The 20,146-nt window shown below is 41.0% G+C and overlaps 1 protein-coding gene across 2 annotated transcripts in view; it reads right to left on the reverse strand.

Annotated features, from left to right (window-relative positions):
• Positions 1 to 2,637: 2,637 nt before the first annotated feature.
• LOC124142702 (neuronal acetylcholine receptor subunit beta-3-like) overlaps positions 2,638 to 20,146 on the reverse strand; it is a 123,622-nt gene continuing 106,113 nt past the window's right edge. For both annotated transcript variants that reach the window (XM_046511292.2, XM_046511291.2), the window contains exons 5-8: positions 18,694 to 19,145; positions 14,438 to 14,524; positions 13,622 to 13,740; positions 2,638 to 6,851 (exon numbers count right to left, since the gene is read on the reverse strand). In XM_046511292.2, coding sequence (XP_046367248.1) covers positions 6,414 to 6,851; positions 13,622 to 13,740; positions 14,438 to 14,524; positions 18,694 to 19,145 — 1,096 coding nt within the window. In that variant the 3' untranslated portion in view covers positions 2,638 to 6,413. The remainder of the gene's footprint in view (positions 6,852 to 13,621; positions 13,741 to 14,437; positions 14,525 to 18,693; positions 19,146 to 20,146) is intronic.

Consider the following 20,146-nt stretch of genomic DNA (forward strand, 5'->3'; position numbering starts at 1 on the left):
ATGGTAAACCCGTTTTCTTTCCGGACACAATTTCATTGTGGTAAACCCGTTTTCTTTCCGGACACAATATCATTGTGGTAAACCCGTTTTCTTTCCTGACACAATATCATTATGGTAAACCCGTTTTCTTTCCGGACACAATATCATTGTGGTAAACCCGTTTTCTCAGTTCAGCCATGTAACCGTCTTCTCTCGGAGTTGTCACCTTTCGACCACCTCTTCGTGGGCAGGCTACATGGGTGGCACCGTGTTACCAGCCTTGAAATGCTGCCTCTGTGAACAACGTACTATGGTGTCACGGCAATGTGGGTCATGCCCTTGCACCTTTACGATTGGCCGAACCACCTCAGTGGTGGTTAAATGGCACTCAATCATTCTTCGGGTCTTACTGACATCAATTGCTCTCTATTGCAGTCATTTACCATTTGTTTATGAACGCGTTGGATGATTTCTGACTGTCAGAACTTATTGAAATCAAAGCCGAATTAAAGGTTCTTCTATCCAGTAACAATTCGTTCCTGATGAGTTAACGTGACCAAAAGCAGTTGTAAGTGTAAGTAGACAATACATAGTGAAGTTTCTCCGCAGCGTTGCGTTGACTTATCGAAAATCAAAAGAAATTGTGAGCCACAAAAATACATTGTTGCAATATGTCCTATCTAAAATATCAAATGGTCGGTCTCTAACAATTTATATTTAAGTAACTGTAAATAGGTCCTGTTTCGAATATCCTATTAATTAGCTCGCATAATGAATTCAAGGTAGGGCATGCTTAATTAATTACAGGTTTATCTGCCAGCCGAGGCTGTGCCAGGCATTGAACACCCAGACTGTGACAGAAAGTTAGTTTTGTTGTAGTTTTTTGGCTCCTTTGCAATCCGTCGGTTATCTTGCGCCGGAATCGGACTCCGGAAGCTTACGATCTGGGGCGTCGCATACTGTCACAGAAGGCTGCAGTGTTGAGGAGTCTTCACATTCTCCAAAAAGTTCTGGGTGGGTTTGACTAGGCAGCTCTTCCTGGGAGAAGTCCCATTCGCTGTCTGGGCTGCGTGTAGAGGGGTCAAGGGCCCTGAGCTGATGATGAGCCTAACCAGCGTGACTGTGCCAAGATCACCCAAACCCTCTTTGCTGCATTTTTAATTTTAATCTGTAAATAATAATAATAACAACAACAACAACAACAATAATACATAAAAGCGACAAAACCCTTTCCATAATCATAAATCTCAATTATACGATTCCAACTATATCACGAGCACGTGTTTATGCATCGGTGAACCCGTCCAAAACACATGCAAAGGCAAATCAATTGTTCTAAATTACTAAACGTCAAAATAGTAAATTGCATCTGACATTTTTGTCAGTGATGCGTCAAATTTGTTAATGACCGCATGTCCACCATAAAATTATTTGAAAGCTGCACTAAGGTCTTTGGTGTTGCAACCCTGATCAAACAACTTTTGAGGAAGAGCTGAATGAATCTCTTTGAAAGAACATGCTCCTCTGTACCTCAAAGGCTGTGATACCATGACGCTAACTACAACGTCATTGGCACCAGAGCATGGAGACTAGCCACTCTTAAAATATGTGTTTGGTGTCTGTCATATCTGGAATAACGTGACGTAAATCATCACTCACTCACTCCAGTGTAACGGTCGTGTTTAGACAACTTCGGAGAATCCCTATTCCAAAACTGTGCCACGGCAGGTGGGTATTGATTTAGATTTGTGTTCCACATCAAGGCGATGTTCAACATGACGACCACCAAGATGGAATGATGGCTATTTATAATGATATATATAATATCATATAGACTGTATATCGATCGGTCGCTGACTATGAGTAAATAAATAGGCATATAACCATGATCACTCCTGGCAACAGCCCAAAGGAACATTGTGATATACGTCTCTCGACCTTTAGTCAGTATTTGGGCATTGTACCTTATATCTATGACGTGGCTGTCGTGAAATTATATACACGATATGACGACTAACATTCTATTGTACGCACGATATTTGTTGCTGGTAACCCGATGTCCTGCTGTGTGTGTGTGTGTGTGTGTGTGTCCGTGTGTCCGTGTGTGTGTGTGTGTGTGTCCGTCCGTGTGTGTGTGTCCGTGTGTGTGTGTCCGTGTGTGTGTGTGTCCGTCCGTGTGTGTCCGTGTGTGTGTGTGTGTGTGTGTGTGTGAAGCAAGGTCTATCCAAATATATATATATATATCTGCTTTGTCATCCGTCAACTTCTAAGTAATGCCTGTCAATCAATTTGCCATACAAATGTTGTGTTGCTGGACAGGTGTTGTGTTGCTGGACATGTGTTGTGCTGGACATTGTTGTGTTGCTTGCCATTAGATCGCTTTCTTTTCATATGTTCTAATCCCAATCGTGTTGGTCTTGTGTTGTGCAATTTCCCCTGTGGGTTTGTGTAACCATGCACTTGTTGTGTTCCTAGTTCCATGTTGTGCGGCAAATCACGCGTTCCACCGCCTGCCGTGCCTTCCTCTGCCAGTAACGGAGCTGTTATTCCGACATCTCGCCATGTGAGAGAATTATGTATTTGCTTTACTTCACGTGAACAAACAAATGAGTACTCAACCCTATATTTTCAGGAACTGTAAAAAGAAAGCAGAGGAAGTAGCTTTATAAATTTATTGATATAAGAATCGTTGGAACTGGTCTGTATGTTACACATAGTGACTGGTCGTTACAAGAGAGGTCACAGTGCCCTAAATGCAGATGAAGAGGTGCAGCCTGAACAATGTACCATTACTGTGATATATATGAGGTATCCACAACCTCAGCCCAGCCGACTATTTTTGTCAGCCCGGACAGGCTACGGGGCGGGACGGGCAACAGAAAGTGCTTCACAAAAACAACCAATTACGATCAGCTGAAGATAAAAGCTACGCCTTCCTCGGCTAGGCGGAGTCTTCGGTGAACTCGTGCTATAAGTCATGTGGTATAATACCTATGTGCCGCCGAGAGGTCGGGAAGCAATGCATTAGTTATCTCGCCGACCCGTCGTGCCCGACCCTAACACCAAATGACCCGCCATCAAGTCAAGCCTGCCGTCAAGGGGTGCACAGAAAACAGTCCACTTCTACATTGAAACACTCATTACATCAGGCAAAATAAAGTGGAACCAGCTCTAATAATGACATCGATTTAAACGAACACATGTCCTACGATCTGGCTTTGTCTACAATGATAGGCTACGCGGACAAATCACTTGCGTTGAGGAAGTTATTAACCATCTGGTGCAGTACAAGATGTGCTATAGGGGAAAACAGTAATTGGGTCTACAAGACTACAGGTTTATACAAAAATAGGATGCAGTGACGGCTAGAATACATTTAGGGCTCTCGGTACTAAAATAGAGGGATATCCGTTCAAGGAAAGACAAGACATCGAGGGGTTTGGGGGAACACGTGGTCAGCAGCTGCAAATGAGCGACCTTAGCGACCAGGATCCGCTGATTGTGGGAAGAATCCAAGATTCGCCCGATTGGGATCTTGACATCTTCACCAATGAGGTAACAGTCTAAAGAATTTGTCAGTTTGCTTCCTCACACACTAAAACACGCCGTGATGCAACTTTAGTATTGTTGAAAGCGACGTTCTTCTCCAAATCACTCACTCATCCTAGATATATACGAGACAACGGTTAACGGGAGTAAAGCACATTTCTGTGTTTGCATATCGTCACATATGATAGCTTAACATCCACATATATTTGCATATGTCACACACGTCTCAGTGCTGTAGTTGTACAGGGGTTTAACACCGAGTCGAAACAGGAATTCATTGCCATTCGATTATCCCGCGTTCGGTAGTGAATACTTGCACTTCAGTTCAATGTTTACTGCGTCATAATGAGTTCCTTTCCCAATACATCTTTTACGTATTAGCCTTAGAGTTTCTGTCTCTACCCTCCCACCCTCCGTGTTGAGCAGACCATCTAAACCGCCCAGGTCTCTACCGCCCTACCACCTAGCCGCTCTGTCCCCTTGTACTACATCTATTGTAGACTCACTAATCCGTTGACGCCCTCTTTACCAGGTATACTCTCTATACTGCCTAGCCCGTTATACCGCCTAGCCTCCCTAGTCCGTTGATGCCTCTTTACCAGGTATACTCTCTATACCGCCCAGATCCGCTGTACCGCCTAGCCTCACTAATCCGTTGATGACCTCTTTACCAGGTATACTCTCTATGACGCCCAGATCGGCTGTTCCGCCTAGCCTCCCTAGTCCGTTGAGACCCTCTTTACCAGGTATACTCTCTATAATGCCCAGATCCGCTGTTCCGCCCAGCCGCACTAATCCGTTGATGCCCTCTTTACCAGGTATACTCTCTATAATGCCTAGACCCGCTGTTCCGCCCAGCCTCACTAATCCGTTGATGCCCTCTTTACAAGGTATACTCTCTATACTGCCTGGACCCGCTGTAACGTCTAGCCTCACTCATCTGTTGAGACTCTCTTTACCAAGTATACTCTCTATAATGCCCAAAGCCACTGTAACGCCTACCTACCCTTGTCTGTCAAGCCCAGCTTGACCGCCAAAACCCTCTGCACCACATAAACTCTCTATAACGCCAAGCCTTCCTAATCCGCCAGCCCGTCTGTACCGCCCAGCCTCACTTATCCGTTGAGGTCCCTCTTTACCAGGTATACTCTCTATACCGCCTAGAGCCGCTGTAACGCCTACTTTCCATAATCCGCCCAGCCCGTCTGTACCGCCCAGCCAAACAGTACCACGTAAATTCACCTTACGGTTCCACTCTTCTCATATTGAGCCCCCATATACTAACACATCAGTTCCTGGTCTCCCACCAACACAAGTAATCCACAAGTACTTCCTTCACCATTGCGGCATTACTCGGCTCCCCATCCTCCCTATACCAGTACGGCATTTCTTGGCGTACATTTCTTGGTCACCTTAATGCTACTATGGCACACACACACACACGCACGCACGCACGCACGCACGCACGCACGCACGCACACGTCCAGTATACCCTGGCACTCCTCCCCTATGCTGGTGCAGTATATCCTGGCACTCCCCACCCCATATGCCAGTCCAGTATATCCTGGCACTCCACCCCACCCCACCCACTATGCTAGTACAGTGTGTCTTGGCGTCCTCCCTGTATTACTGTATGTCTGGCGTCCTCCCTTTAATACTACATTTACTGGCGTCCCCATATACTTGTACAGAACGTCCTGGCGCACCCTCTACTAGAGCAGCGTCCTTCCGATGCTAGTACATTCTGTGTAACTCAACTACATTAGCGTCAATGCACTACGTCTGTCGGCCGACTGAGTGTACTGACGGTGCGGCTGCAAGCTCCTACCGGACAACACCTGGAGACGGTACCACAGACAACATCAGAGTGAGCCACTACGTCACGACATGTATATAAAGCTTGTGGGTACCAGTTCTTCGATGTACAGTTTATCTATAAACAACCCGTGTTGAACTTGAGTAGTAAAACGTAACTTGGAATTCCTTGTTAATCAGTCTGTAATGCACACACTGTGCAAACGGCTAGCTAGAACACAGTGTCCACGATGTGAGCCAGCACACAATGTCATCATGTAACTAGCATGCAGTGAACATGATGTAAGCTAGGTCACAATGAATATCATGTACGTTTACACACATTGACGTGATGTAGGCTAACACACAATGTACACGTGAAGTCTAACACACACATAGATTGAGACTCATTGTCTCTATCCTACTCTCTTTTACTCACACACAAACACACTAACATCCACCCACACCACATTCTCTCTCTCTCTCTCTCTCTCTCTCTCTCTCTCTCTCTCTCTCTCTCTCTCTCTCACACACACACACACACACACACACACACCACTATCAGACACGCGCACTGCATTGCAGCCTTATTGAATACACACATATATACAGTGTATAATATCATTAATTGTGTTACAGTGTGTGTATCAACTGGTCCAATTTGACTACCAAAAGCGTGTGCCAGTTACCTCGCTGTATCCATCTCATACAGTCCGCCACTTACATACAACAGCAGCCCTATTCCATCTTTAATGTGTACAATAATGAGCACTCGTAACGTTCTTCGAGTATTTGTTATACACGACAATCAGCTTCAAATACTCCTCATTTTCTATAACATGACATTTGTATGCAACACAAGGGAATACATTTCAATTTTGTATCGCCGTACATGGCAATGTTAATGTTTATAGTGCCATGAATATTGCACAGTCAAAGTTTACGAGACTTCTGTGATAAAGGTGTCGTGTCCTTTAGTTTAGGATAAGCGTGGTTTGAGATAGAGTCCAAGGCTGAATGGTTCTGCTGCGCACAGACAGACGAGGATAAGACACAACTGAGGATATTGCCGTCCTTAGTGCAGAGGAGTGTCACTGTCCCTTGAAGATGACGGTGATGCCGACGATGTTGATGATAACGTAGAGGAGGAAGAAGAAACGATCTGTCACACACGCTATGACACGCCACTCTCGGATGTAGCGCTCCCTTTCATCACGAACACGTTTCTTCTCCTCGTTCTTCTCCAGAATGTCCCGGATGCCTCGCACTTCCTCCAAAATGGCGCCTGAACGGAATCCACCTCGATCTAGAAAAGCATCCAAATCGGACCCCTCTGTTTGCGGGGTGACCCGGTAGTCTATACCGTTGTCCAGCAGTCGCACCTTGGAGAACTTAAAGTCAGCTTCGGGGTACTTGGTCTTTGTGTCCGAGTAGGATTTAGATGATGTCTTCTTTGTTTCTATAAGTTCTTCCGGTTCCAAGATCTTATCCCGCAAACACAGAAGCGTGGCGATGCCCCTGATAGTGCACTGAAACACACAAGTACACCATAATAAAACATACACATGTACACCATGAACATACAATACACAAATGTACCATAATAACACCATACACGTGTACCCATTATAACAAAACACAAATACACCATTATAAAACAATACACAAGTACACCATGAACATACAATACACAAATGTACCATAATAACACCATACACGTGTACCCATTATAACATAACACAAATACACCATTATAAAACAAAACACAAGTACACCATGAACATACAATACACAAATGTACCATAATAACACCATACACGTGTACCCATTATAACATAACACAAATACACTATTATAAAACAATACACAAGTACACCGTAATGACATAACACATAAGTACATCATAATAGCATAACACAAAAATACATCATACTATCATAACACACAAATACACCATAATAACTGAACACACACAAATACACCATAATAACATAACACACAAATACACATAATGACATAACACACAAATACACCATGAGACCATGAGAGCATAATACACAAATACACCATAGTGAAAACACACATAAGCACACAATAATAACATTATACACAAATATCCCATTATAACATATAGACTATAATACACAATGACATCTTAATAACATAACACACAAATACATCATAATAACATAACACACAAATATATCATAACAACATAGCACACAAATACACCACAAACACAAATACACAAATCCATCATAAAAAGCACACAAATATACCATAAAAACATAACACACAAATATATCATAATAACATAACACACAAATACACCACAAACACAAATACACAAATCCATCCTAAAAAAACACACAAATACACATATACCTCAAAACTGCGAAAGCGTAGATATTTTCCAGAAAACAATAAATTAAGCGATATAGACATGGCTCAACAGAATACCCATAAGACGAGTAAATTGAATATGCGATGCTGTGTTTGTTTCTCTTGAAAAGAGAAATTTGTCGGTGTGCGAAACACTCTTCAAATAAATTAATTTATTATAGCTGAATTTGTCCGTAATATTTCTTTCTGGGCACCTAGTTCTGTAAGGTACTGTCTTAATGGTTTCTATATATCTTAGAATGAATATTTGATAAGTGTTTCACAGATGTTTCGGGGGCAAATCCTATGTCATGCATGACTTTTGTTACAGCCACGTGGATCCCTGCTACGTTATTCCCTCTCCGCAATCAGTTTGAGACCAGAGTCGACTAATGGCCCCATATTACAGGCTATAACTGCCAGGCAGACGTTGTGGAACACCTCTAACGGTCTTGCAATATTCATATCCGTTTAAGAGAAATGATCTTTTCTTGTAAATGTTAGAGGTGGCGTATTTGTCAGCTATTTGGCGCTATTTGTCGGTATGAGCGAACACCCCACAGGACCGGCGGCATGGGGAGGTGTCGGGGAAAGATGTGGCCTGCATCTGTAGTCGCCAGTCTCTCGCTTTCACTCTTAGTCAGGGAAACTGATTAAATATTGACTACTTCTGATGTTGTCTACTAACTGTATCTGCCCTACACGTGCTTGAACTGCCACTGCAAACCATGTTATCTGACTGTGCCTGCCCACGTCGACTGTCTGACCTGCAGGTCATGTAATGTCATTTTACTGTAACTGTTAACGTCGACTGTCTGTCACTGCAAGCCCCACTACAGCGTCATTGTATCTGTCAGCTTCTACTACACTACAGCGTCATTGTATCTGTCAGCTTCTACTACACTACAGCGTTCTACTACACTACAGCGTCATTGTATCTGGCATCTTCTACTACACTACAGCGTTCTACTACACTACAGCGTCATTGTATCTGTCAGCTTCTACTACACTACAGCGTCATTGTATCTGTCAGCTTCTACTACACTACAGCGTCATTGTATCTTTCAGCTGCTACTACACTACAGCGTTCTACTACACTACAGCGTCATTGTATCTGTCAGCTTCTGCTACACTACAGCGTCATTGTATCTGTCAGCTTCAACTTCACTACAGCGTCATTGTATCTGTCAGCTTCTACTAAACAACAGCGTCATTGTATCTGTCAGCTTCTACTACACTACAGCGTCATTGTATCTTTCAGCTGCTACTACACTACAGCGTTCTACTACACTACAGCGTCATTGTATCTGTCAGCTTCTGCTACACTACAGCGTCATTGTATCTGTCAGCTTCGACTGTCTGCCATTACAAGTCACTTTACAACGTCATTGTATCTGTCAGCTTCTACTACACTACTGCGACATTGTATCTGTCAGCTGCTACTACACTACAGCGTTCTACTACACTACAGCGTCAGTGAATCTGTCAGCTTCTACTAAACTACAGCGTCATTGTATCTGTCAGCTGCTACTACACTACAGCGTTCTACTACACTACAGCGTCATTGTATCTGTCAGCTTCTACTACACTACAGCGTCATTGTATCTGTCAGCTTCGACTACACTACAACGTCATTGTATCTGTCAGATTCTACTACACTACAGCGTCATTGTATCTGTCAGCTTCTACTACACAACAGCGTCATTGTATCTATCAGCTTCTACTACATTACAACGTCATTGTATCCGTCAGCTTCGACTACACTACAACGTCATTGTATCTGTCAGCTTCTACTACACAACAGCGTCATTGTATCTGTCAGCTTCTACTACATTACAACGTCATTGTATCCGTCAGCTTCCACTACACTACAGCGTCATTTTTTTCAGCCAGCGTCGACTGTCTGCCATTGCAAGTCACACTACAACGTCATTTCATCTGTCAGCTTCGACTACACTACAACGTCATTTTATCTCCCAGCGTCGACTGTCTGCCATTGCAAGTCACACTACAACGTCCTTTTATCTGTCAGCTTCGACTACACTACAACGTCATTGTATCTGTCAGCTTCTACTACACTACAACGTCATTTTATCTGTCAGCTTCGAAAACACTACAGCGTCATTTTATCTGACAGCGTCGACTGTCTGTCAATGTAAATCACATTACAACATCACTCTATCCATCGGCGTCGACTGTCTGCCATTGCAAGTCATTGACAACGCCTTGTGTGTCAAAATTTCAATTACCTTTTCAAAATACTAATTCTATGTTGAGGTTGTTTCGTTGTTTCCAATTCGCCATGTGTGTCGTGAGAACCGATACAAATGAGACTTGAATGGTTACAAAGGGTGACCTTGGCTGCTGCATGTTAGGTGATCCGACGATGTCACCGAGGACAACTTTTTCTCATGTCACGGTTCACTGCCGCTATGCATTCGTCACCACTCGCCCCTTTCCGTAACCTGCAAGATGACTCGTCCCCCTATCGATGAATGTTATGTGCGAAAATACGGCAAACCAATCAGAATGCGCGTATGATTTCAAGTTCTTCATCAAAGAATCCCTCAGAAATAATTTTTGATTTTACATATGTCCTGCGTCTAAAAATATACCCAAGACACAGTTAAGTGTGTTCAATCACACTGTATAATTCCGCACGTCCCGATGTGCTTTAAATTCCATCTGAAATATATATAATATATGGGGAAATATATGTGAACCATTACGCAACGAGTTGACAATTGTTTTAGGTATGCCCGTTTGCGCTAAGACGGAACCCGGTCGCACAAAATGGCCATGAAAGGGGCACGAGTCGCTATTCGGCTTGTCCCGGAATAACACGAGTTGGTCACGAATGTGCCGCTATGCTCCCCGACTGTATTTCCGGCACAGCTCGGTAATCTCCGGCGGTCGCTATCTTACAGGCTCAGATCATGTTGGTGTTAGCGAATTAGTGGCCCAACTAGGTGTCTCTCTTGTAATCTAATGACACTCTCAAACCATGTAATGACTGGATATAAGTTGTCTCTCATATGTTCGCTACCATATTCTAGTATTGACAACGTTTTTGTATTTATGATTTGCAAACCTGAGGGGAATGTATATCTACAGTCAGATATTTCTCTTGTATTTATGGTCATTTTTGCCTCGTCAATAATTATACATTGCTTGTTGTGAATCTTAAATGATACTGTTAGATAGCTTATGTTTAGCGCTTTATTTTAATACGTACATCTCCAGTGTAGATATAGTAGTTAGTTTGCAATTTATGTTTTCCCCGTATTTAGAAACGTTGCAGACGTAATCGTCTAGTTTTGTGGACTATTTGACTCATTCTTAAGTGATAAGCACTCGGTGTTTATTTCCCCTTTGTTTTCTGAGCCGAGGTAATCCACTCATTAGAATCTGGAGTTAATTGACTCCGGTGTTAATTGGTCGCAGCCGGTCGGTGTTATTATTGGCAGTCGACGCACAGAGTCCATATCTTGTCACAGTTGTTTGGCTAAAGCTTAGATGTATATTTGAATAGAATTTGATAGAATTAATTTGCGATCTGTTTGAGCGCAGGGTGGATGTACTTGTAATTATCAATCATTAGTATAAATAGTAGTTATTTAATAAACCTGTGAACCTATTACCACGTATTCTGTATCACTTTATTCTTATTTTATGACACCCCTGATCATTGGAGCACAGCTCAGTGACAGACGATACGGAAAACTGCTCATGCCGTGATAAAGTCAGTGGTAGGAAAAATTTGCTTTTTAAAAAAAATGGTATTACCCAATGACAATTGCCAACCCTAAAGAAACAATATAGCTGGAATATTGCTGATGGCGGCATTAAAGCAACAAACAGTCTCTCACGCAATTTATCAGGATCTTAAGTAGGATTACTGAGTTCAACTCGTAAATATTTCTCGGATTAATTATTCAAATTGTCATGGATGATAGAACAGTTATTGTTACTCACGTGAATGGAAATAAAAAGCTGGTCCCGTGGTACAACGGCTAACGAAGTACTGTGTGCACACGTTATTAATAATAACAATAAGGACTAATTTCCAGAAAGGCGCAATTTATGAATTGATGTGTAACAAAACAATGTAATTTGTCAATATGTTGCCTATTGAAAGCCGTCGTCGAATCGCCGTTTCAGTATAGATGAAGGAACCACTAAGAGATGCTCAACAATAGCTTTGCCTCACTAGACACTAGTGCATAGTCAGGATTATTTTTCTATTGTGTATGATTCTATCACGTAGTAATTTCTATTTCCAAGTTTGTAATATGAAAAACTATAATTGATTATTACAAGCAAATGGCGGCTGATCAATGCATGTGTTGGATGGATTAAGTATTTGTTCGTTGGTTTTCTTTCATAATGTATACTAGTACATTGTATCCCGTTTATAACATCAATCTTTTATGAAATATATGCTTCGGGTGTTCAAAATGAATACAAGTATAAATTATAATATATATGTAATTGGAAAATGAATATTTAATATAATGACAACTGTCAACATACGGATAATGATAGGCAGTAAACTATTAGTTTTTGGTAATCAGTACCAACTGACAAGGGCTGTTATAAAATCAGTGATAGGAAAAATATGCTTTTTAAAAAATTGGTATTACCCAATGACAATTGCCAACCCTAAACAAACAGTCGTCATATAGCTGGAATATTGCTGATGGCGGCATTAAGGCAACAGTCAATCTCCCACGCAATTCATCAGGTCGTCTAAAGGTATATTACTGAGTTCAACTCGTAAATATTTCTCGGTAATTATTCAAGTTGTCATGGATGACAGAAGAGTAGTTGTTACTTACGTGAATGGAAATTAAAAGCTGGTCCCGTGATGCAACGTTTAACGTTCAGTACCGTGTGCACACGTTATTAATAACAATAAGGACTAATTACCAGAAAAGCGCAATTAATAAATTGATATATAACAAAACAATGTAATTTGTAAATATGTTGCCTATTGAAAGCCGTCGCTGGAGCACCATTTCAGTAGAGATGAAGGAATTACTAAGAGATGCTCAACAATAGCTTTGTCTCACTAGACACTAGTGCATAGTCAGGATTATTTTTCTATTGTGTAAGATTCTATTACGTAGTAATTTTTATTACCAAGTTTGTAATATGAAAAAATATAATTGATTACCACAAGCAAATGGCGGCTGATCAATGCATGTGTTGGATAGATTAAGTATTTGTATTTTCTTTCTTAAAACATATCCCGTTTATAAAATAAACCATTCATGAAATATATGCTGTGGGCGTTCAAAATGAATATATTCATAACATATATGTAATTGCAAAATGAATATTCAATATAATGACAACTGTCAACATAAAAATAATAACAGGCAGCAACATATTTGATTTTTGCAAGCATTAGCAAATGACATGTTCCGTTATAAAATCAGTTATAGGGATTTTTTTTTTAAATTGGGTGTTACTCACTGACAACTGCCAACCTTAAAAAATGTTAGCGATATATATTCAGTTTTATTTTTCAAATATATATATTTTTCTCGATTGTGTTTGTAAATATTAAGATGGTCCTTGAACAGATGTTGTCAGGTTTCAAAATAAATATTTAAACTTATCACACGTGCCATTATTCAGGGCCGCGCTTTTGCGATCAGTCATACATTTGTCAGCTACCTCAGCAGCAACCAAGTTCGTTCTATTAAGAAGTACCGAATTACAGGTGCATATGTCTCTGCAGTAACGCATGCAACAGCACAGGGCGTTGTTATTCAGATAATTCCGTCTTCAACACCAGAGCCGTGGCTATACATCCGAAGTGTTACAATATGACTAGACCTGCAATACTGACACGGACAGACAGACAGCGCAGTGATCACATTAACTAGTGGAGACGGTGGACTACACTCACAGATCTAAGCCACTTGGGAGCTCGATTGATGCGGACTCCCCTGAAGAACATGTTAGCCACGATACAGGCGAGGACTGTCGACACCGTGATCAACACCATGCTCAGACAAAAATAGGCGCCTGAAACATAAACACATCAGACTTAGTGAAACTGATTATAAAGAACTATGCAGCCCTTCACAAAAAATATGTCACAAAAATTTGTTTGCCTCCTCTCTTAAGATGAAAGATATATGACTTGAAGCCGTGAGCGAAAATATATCCTGTCTCCACAAATCATACCGCCAACCGCCACCCACTCAAATAACTAAACACAGAAAGACACTTACTTACCTATGAGTGGTATTGATGCAGCTGCACGTGGGTTGAACACTTACCTATGAGTGGTATTGATGCAGCTGCACGTGGGGTGGACACTTACCTATCAGAGGTATTGATGCAGCTGCACGTGGGGTGGACACTTACCTATGAGTGGTATTGATGCAGCTGCACGTGGTGTTGACACTTACCTATGAGTGGTATTGATGCAGCTGCACGTGAGGTGGACACTTACCTATGAGTGGTATTGATGCAGTTGCACGTGAGGTGGACACGTACCTATGAGTGGTATTGATGCAGCTGCACGTGGTGTTGACACGTACCTATGAGTGGTATTGATGCAGCTGCACGTGAGGTGGACACTTACCTATGAGTGGTATTGATGCAGTTGCACGTGGGGTGGACACGTACCTATGAGTGGTATTGATGCAGCTGCACGTGGTGTTGACACGTACCTATGAGTGGTATTGATGCAGCTGCACGTGAGGTGGACACTTACCTATGAGTGGTATTGATGCAGCTGCACGTGGGGTGGACTCTGCTAAGACCAACAGCAGGAAGAAGAAGGCTACAAAAATACTCATACCTGAAAACAGAAATTATTATGTCTAACAAAGTCGTCTATGTAATCGAATAATATCATTATCTGCGTACGGTGTAATTCTTATTATAGGCATTCAATGTAGATCGGGTTCCTAGTCGGAACGGAGTAGGTGGATTTAGCAACGTTGCAGAATGAATTCATTAAATATATTTAATTAAATATGGTAGTATGCAGCAAGATATTTTGTTTGTGTGGTTATGGTATGGACATTTATTGTAAGGAGTTATTTATCTTCAGACAGATCATCCTGTCATTTGAATATTTTTCTAGATTAATATCAATCTATCTCTAATAAGGCGGTCACATATTCTAAACTTAGCATGGTACGAAATAAACGTACACTAATTATTCCTCAACATATAAAACTTTTTGATAGCTCTGTATTGCAAATATTTTATTTATTAGATATAGTCATAGATCAAATCTATTTTTGAGTAAGTTATGTTATATGTAATACATGTGTTGATTAATTGATTGTTCACTACAAATATACGCAAATCAAATTTCATTTCAATTGCTTTTCAATAAATATAGTGTCCTATCCTTGTGAAAAATATACAGAACAGCCGTACCCCGTAAGAGCCATTATATATGTGTGAGTCGAATTTAACAACATATTAGGTATCACGATAGATAGCTTAATGGCTTTGTGATCTTGAAAAACCACCCCGCACCACACAAACACCACCGCCTGCACCCACCCACCGCCTCAAATATAGGAATATTAACCATGGAATAAAACTCCTACTCGTCCTGTGTATACTGTGGAACTCGGTTCATCTGAAGAGATACAAATCCCCAGTTTTCCCATATTCCTGCGTTATTGACTATTAAATATGGGTTATTGCACCCTTTGTGTTTGGATAGGGATTTGAGCCCATGAGTAGGAGTTTCTCTTATGCCTTAATTTCATAAACCCACTTTGGAAAGTAGACCTTTTACGTCTAGTTCATATTACAAATGTCACTGAAACAATAGCTGTCATTTCCTTTTTAGTAGCCTGCACAATACTCACGAACAACAAAGCACACACACATAAAGACTTGAAGCACGATATGGATTATTTCCAGATTGAGTACAAGTTTGACAGTAACTTTCATTTGCTAAACAATAGGATGACAAATAATGGAAATAGAATATGGGTGTTATGCACATCGACCAACCGTTCATTCCACTGTCAAATATTCATGATTATTACGAACACAAAGTGTCTCATTTCCATAAAAACTAGATGGCAATTTACCCATTGAAACATCAAGGGCCTTCGTGACAAATGGGTGTTTCAATGTATTGATAATCTAATGCAAATCGACTGACGATACACACACCTTGCATTGTTTGTTTGTTTGTTTAACGCCGCACTCAGCAATATTCCAGCTATATGATGCCGGTCTGTAAATAATCGAGTATGGACCAGACAATCCAGTGGTTGATATCATGAGCATCGATCCACGCCGATCCCGTTAGTCGCCTCTTACGACAAGCATAAGGTTGCTGAAGATCAAGTCTAACCCGGATCTTCAAGGCTCTACATTTGTATCACCGACTACAAAATGGAACTATACTATACACTTAGATAGCCTTCTTGGAACCGATTCTATGGTTTCCTAAACTTTGTGTAATGTATCAGAACACTAGCACACAGATAATATATTGTTGTCTTTTGGACATAATTGCGTTGAATATAGAAAACAGAGTAACGTCTCTGTAATGCATGACATTATTTCTTCCTGCTTGTATCTGTAGCGGGCACTTCCTTGTAATGACCAAGCATCCAGTAAATAGCCCTTCTTAACATCACAAATCTATATGTGAGTGTATGTGCATCGTGAAACCTAGCATGACGCATTGTGTTCGCTGGTGAACACAGACAGGTACAATTATCACTGTAGTCTCGCACTGGGTATTGTGTTTGATGATAGGAAAAGGTCTAGATCTGCTCATTAAAAACGCCACATGGTTTTCAATTTCCCAATAGTCAGCTTTCTCTTTATGTCGAGCAATATTCCTGCAGCTCCAGCCCCTGGTGTTTACATTTCACAACTTTTGAGGTGCAACCGTGTAGGCTCTTTCTAACAATATTTCAAAGAGCGTCATACGACTCTTGCTCAGAACTTGTTTGATCAAAGTGACAACATTCAAGGCCTAAGTAAATCTTTCAAAAGGTTTTATGGAGACACGTGAAGGACATTTCCAAATTTGATGTGGCAAAAATGATGTTGGATGCAATTCCCTATTTTGACTTATGTTTTGACCATAGGTTCACGTGTTTTTTTAAGTGAACAATTGACTTGACTTTGCATGTGTTTGTTACGGGTGCCACACTTTTTGTTAACACCTGGTATAATCATTATTTGTTAGTGATTCATAAACACATGCTCATGTTATATTCGGAATCGTACAATGGACTGTATTCTTGGCAGAGATTTCTTATGAATATGGAAAGGATTTTGTCGCTTTTATTTTGGACTATGGCTTGTAGTCACGTTTGTCTTACAGGACCACCTCTTGCAGTCACGTTAGTCTTTCAGAATCATAGCTTGCAGTACGTTAGTCTTTCAGAATCATAATTTGTAGTCACATTAGTCTTTCAGAATCATAGCTTGCAGTACGTTAGTCTTTCAGGATCATAATTTGTGGTCACGTTAGTCTTTCAGAATCATAGCTTGCAGTACGTCAGTCTTTCAGAATCATAATTTGTAGTCACATTAGTCTTTCAGAACCATGGCTTGTAGTCACATTAGTCTTTCAGAACCATGGCTTGTGGTTAGATTAGTCTCTCAGAACCATGGCTTGTAGTCACGTTAGTCTTTCAGAACCATGGCTTGTGGTTACATTAGTCTCTCAGAACCATGGCTTGTAGTCACGTTAGTCTTTCAGAACCCTGGCTTGTGGTCACGTTAGCCTTTCAGAATCATGGCTTGTGGTCATGTTAGTCATTCAGAACCATGGCTTGTAGTCACATTAGTCTTTCAAAACTACGGCTTGTGGTCACATTAGTCTCTCAGAATCATAGCTTGTAGTCACATTATTCTTTCAGTACCATGGCTTGTGGTGACGTTAGTATTTCAGAATCATAGCTTGTGGTCACATTAGTATTTCAGAACCATGGCTTGTGGTCACATTAGTCTCTCAGAACCATGGTTGTAGTCACATTAGTCTTTCAGAACCATGGCTTGTGGTCACATTAGTCTTTCTGAACCAGGGCCTGTGGTCACATTAGTCTTTCTGAACCATGGCTTGTAGTCACGTTAGTCTTTCAGAATCATGGCTTTTGGTCACATTAGTCTCTCAGAACCATGGCTTGTAGTCACATTAGTCTTTCAGAACCATGGCTTGTAGTCAAGTTAGTCTTTCTGAACCATGGCTTGTAGTCACGTTAGTCTTTCAGAACCATTTCTTGTGGTCACATTAGTTTTTCTGAACCATGGCTTGTAGTCACGTTAGTCTTTCAGAACCATGGCCTGTGGTCACATTTGTCTTACTTAAACATGGCTTGTGGTCACATTAGTCTTTCTGAACCATGGCTTGTAGTCACATTAGTGTTTCAGAATCATAGCATGTAGTCACGTTAGTCTTTCAGAACCATGGCTTGTGGTTACCTAAGTCTTTCAGAATCATAGTTTGTGGTCACGTTAGTCATTCTCGAGATAGCCAACTGAACACTTTTTACACAATGAAATGGCATAGCCAAATGAGAACTTCATACACACTGAAATGACAGAGCTAACTGGAGGCTCCATACACAATGATATAACATAGCCATCTGAACACTCAACACACAGTGAAATGACATAGCCAACTGGAGGTTCCATACACCATGAGATGACATAGCCAACATAACACTCAACACACAATGAAATGACATAGCTAACTGGAGGCTCCATACACAATGATATAACATAGCCAACATAACACTCAACACACAATGACATGACATAGCCAACATAACACTCCACACACAATGAAATAACACAGCCATCTGAACACTCCACACACAATGAGATAGTGTAGCCAACTGAACACTTAATTCACAATTAATTGACATAGACAACTGAATACTCCACACACGAGATGACATAGCCAACTGAACACCCCTGTTCAGCACAAGTTGACCTTTCCAGATAATCAATAGGTTCAAGATGACCTACCCAGCTGCAGCTTTGCCGGCGATTCAGGCGGCACCCAGAAGATGACGAGAGTCAGGAGGGACAGCAGGGCACAGGGTAGGACCAGGATGAACGTGTAGAACGCTACCTTGCGTTTAAGCTTGAGGCTGAATGTGAGGTCAGGGTAGGGTTCGGGGCAGCAGGCGTAATACTTCACATTGCGAACTGCCTTGTTCTCCACGATGTCCCACTCGTTGCTGGGTACGAAGTCACTCACGTCCATGTCGTGGTTGGCCACGAAGTCTATGTTCAGTTTTGCGCCGTTATACGTCCACGAACCGAACTTAAGGCTGCATTCTTGGGAGTCAAACGGGAAATACAAAGTGTCAAATAAGCAGGAACTCCGCAGAATTGCTTGAGGCATCCACAACAGTTCTCCACTTTCAGACACCACCACCAGGGCGTCTCTTTGTTCCTGGAGCCGGTCATCAGCGCTGAAACAGTTAAAGGTTGGAGATGATACAGTTGCAGCTTTCATACAGCATGACACACATCATCATCACATACATCATCACCACATACATCACCACATATATCATCATCACATGCATCACATATATCATGATCACATACATCATCACATACGTGATTACCACATACATCATCATCACATACATCATCACATACATCATCACATACGTGATTACCACATACATCATTACCACATACATCATCACATACATCATTACCACATACATCATCATCACATACATCATCACATACATCATTACCACATACATCATTACCACATACATCATCACATACATCATTACCACATACATCATCATCACATACATCATCATCACATACATCATTACCACATACATCATCACATACATCATTACCACATACATCATCACATACATCATTACCACATACATCATCATCACATACATCATCATCACATACATCATTACCACATACATCATCACATACATCATTACCACATACATCATCATCACATACATCATCATCACATACATCATTACCACATACATCATCACATACATCATTACCACATACATCATCATCACATACATCATCACATACATCATCACATACATCATCATCACATACATCATTACCACATACATCATCACATACATCATCACATACGTGATTACCACATACATCATTACCACATACATCATCACATACATCATTACCACATACATCATCATCACATACATCATCACATACATCATTACCACATACATCATTACCACATACATCATCACATACATCATTACCACATACATCATCATCACATACATCATCACCACATACATCATTACCACATACATCATCACATACAACATTACCACATACATCATCACATACATCATTACCACATACATCATCATCACATACATCATCATCACATACATCATTACCACATACATCATCACATACATCATTACCACATACATCATCA

This window comes from Haliotis rufescens, unplaced genomic scaffold (assembly GCF_023055435.1).
Source record: "Haliotis rufescens isolate VD_foot unplaced genomic scaffold, xgHalRufe1.0.p SCAF_20, whole genome shotgun sequence".
NCBI classification, from domain to species: Eukaryota; Metazoa; Mollusca; class Gastropoda; order Lepetellida; family Haliotidae; genus Haliotis; species Haliotis rufescens.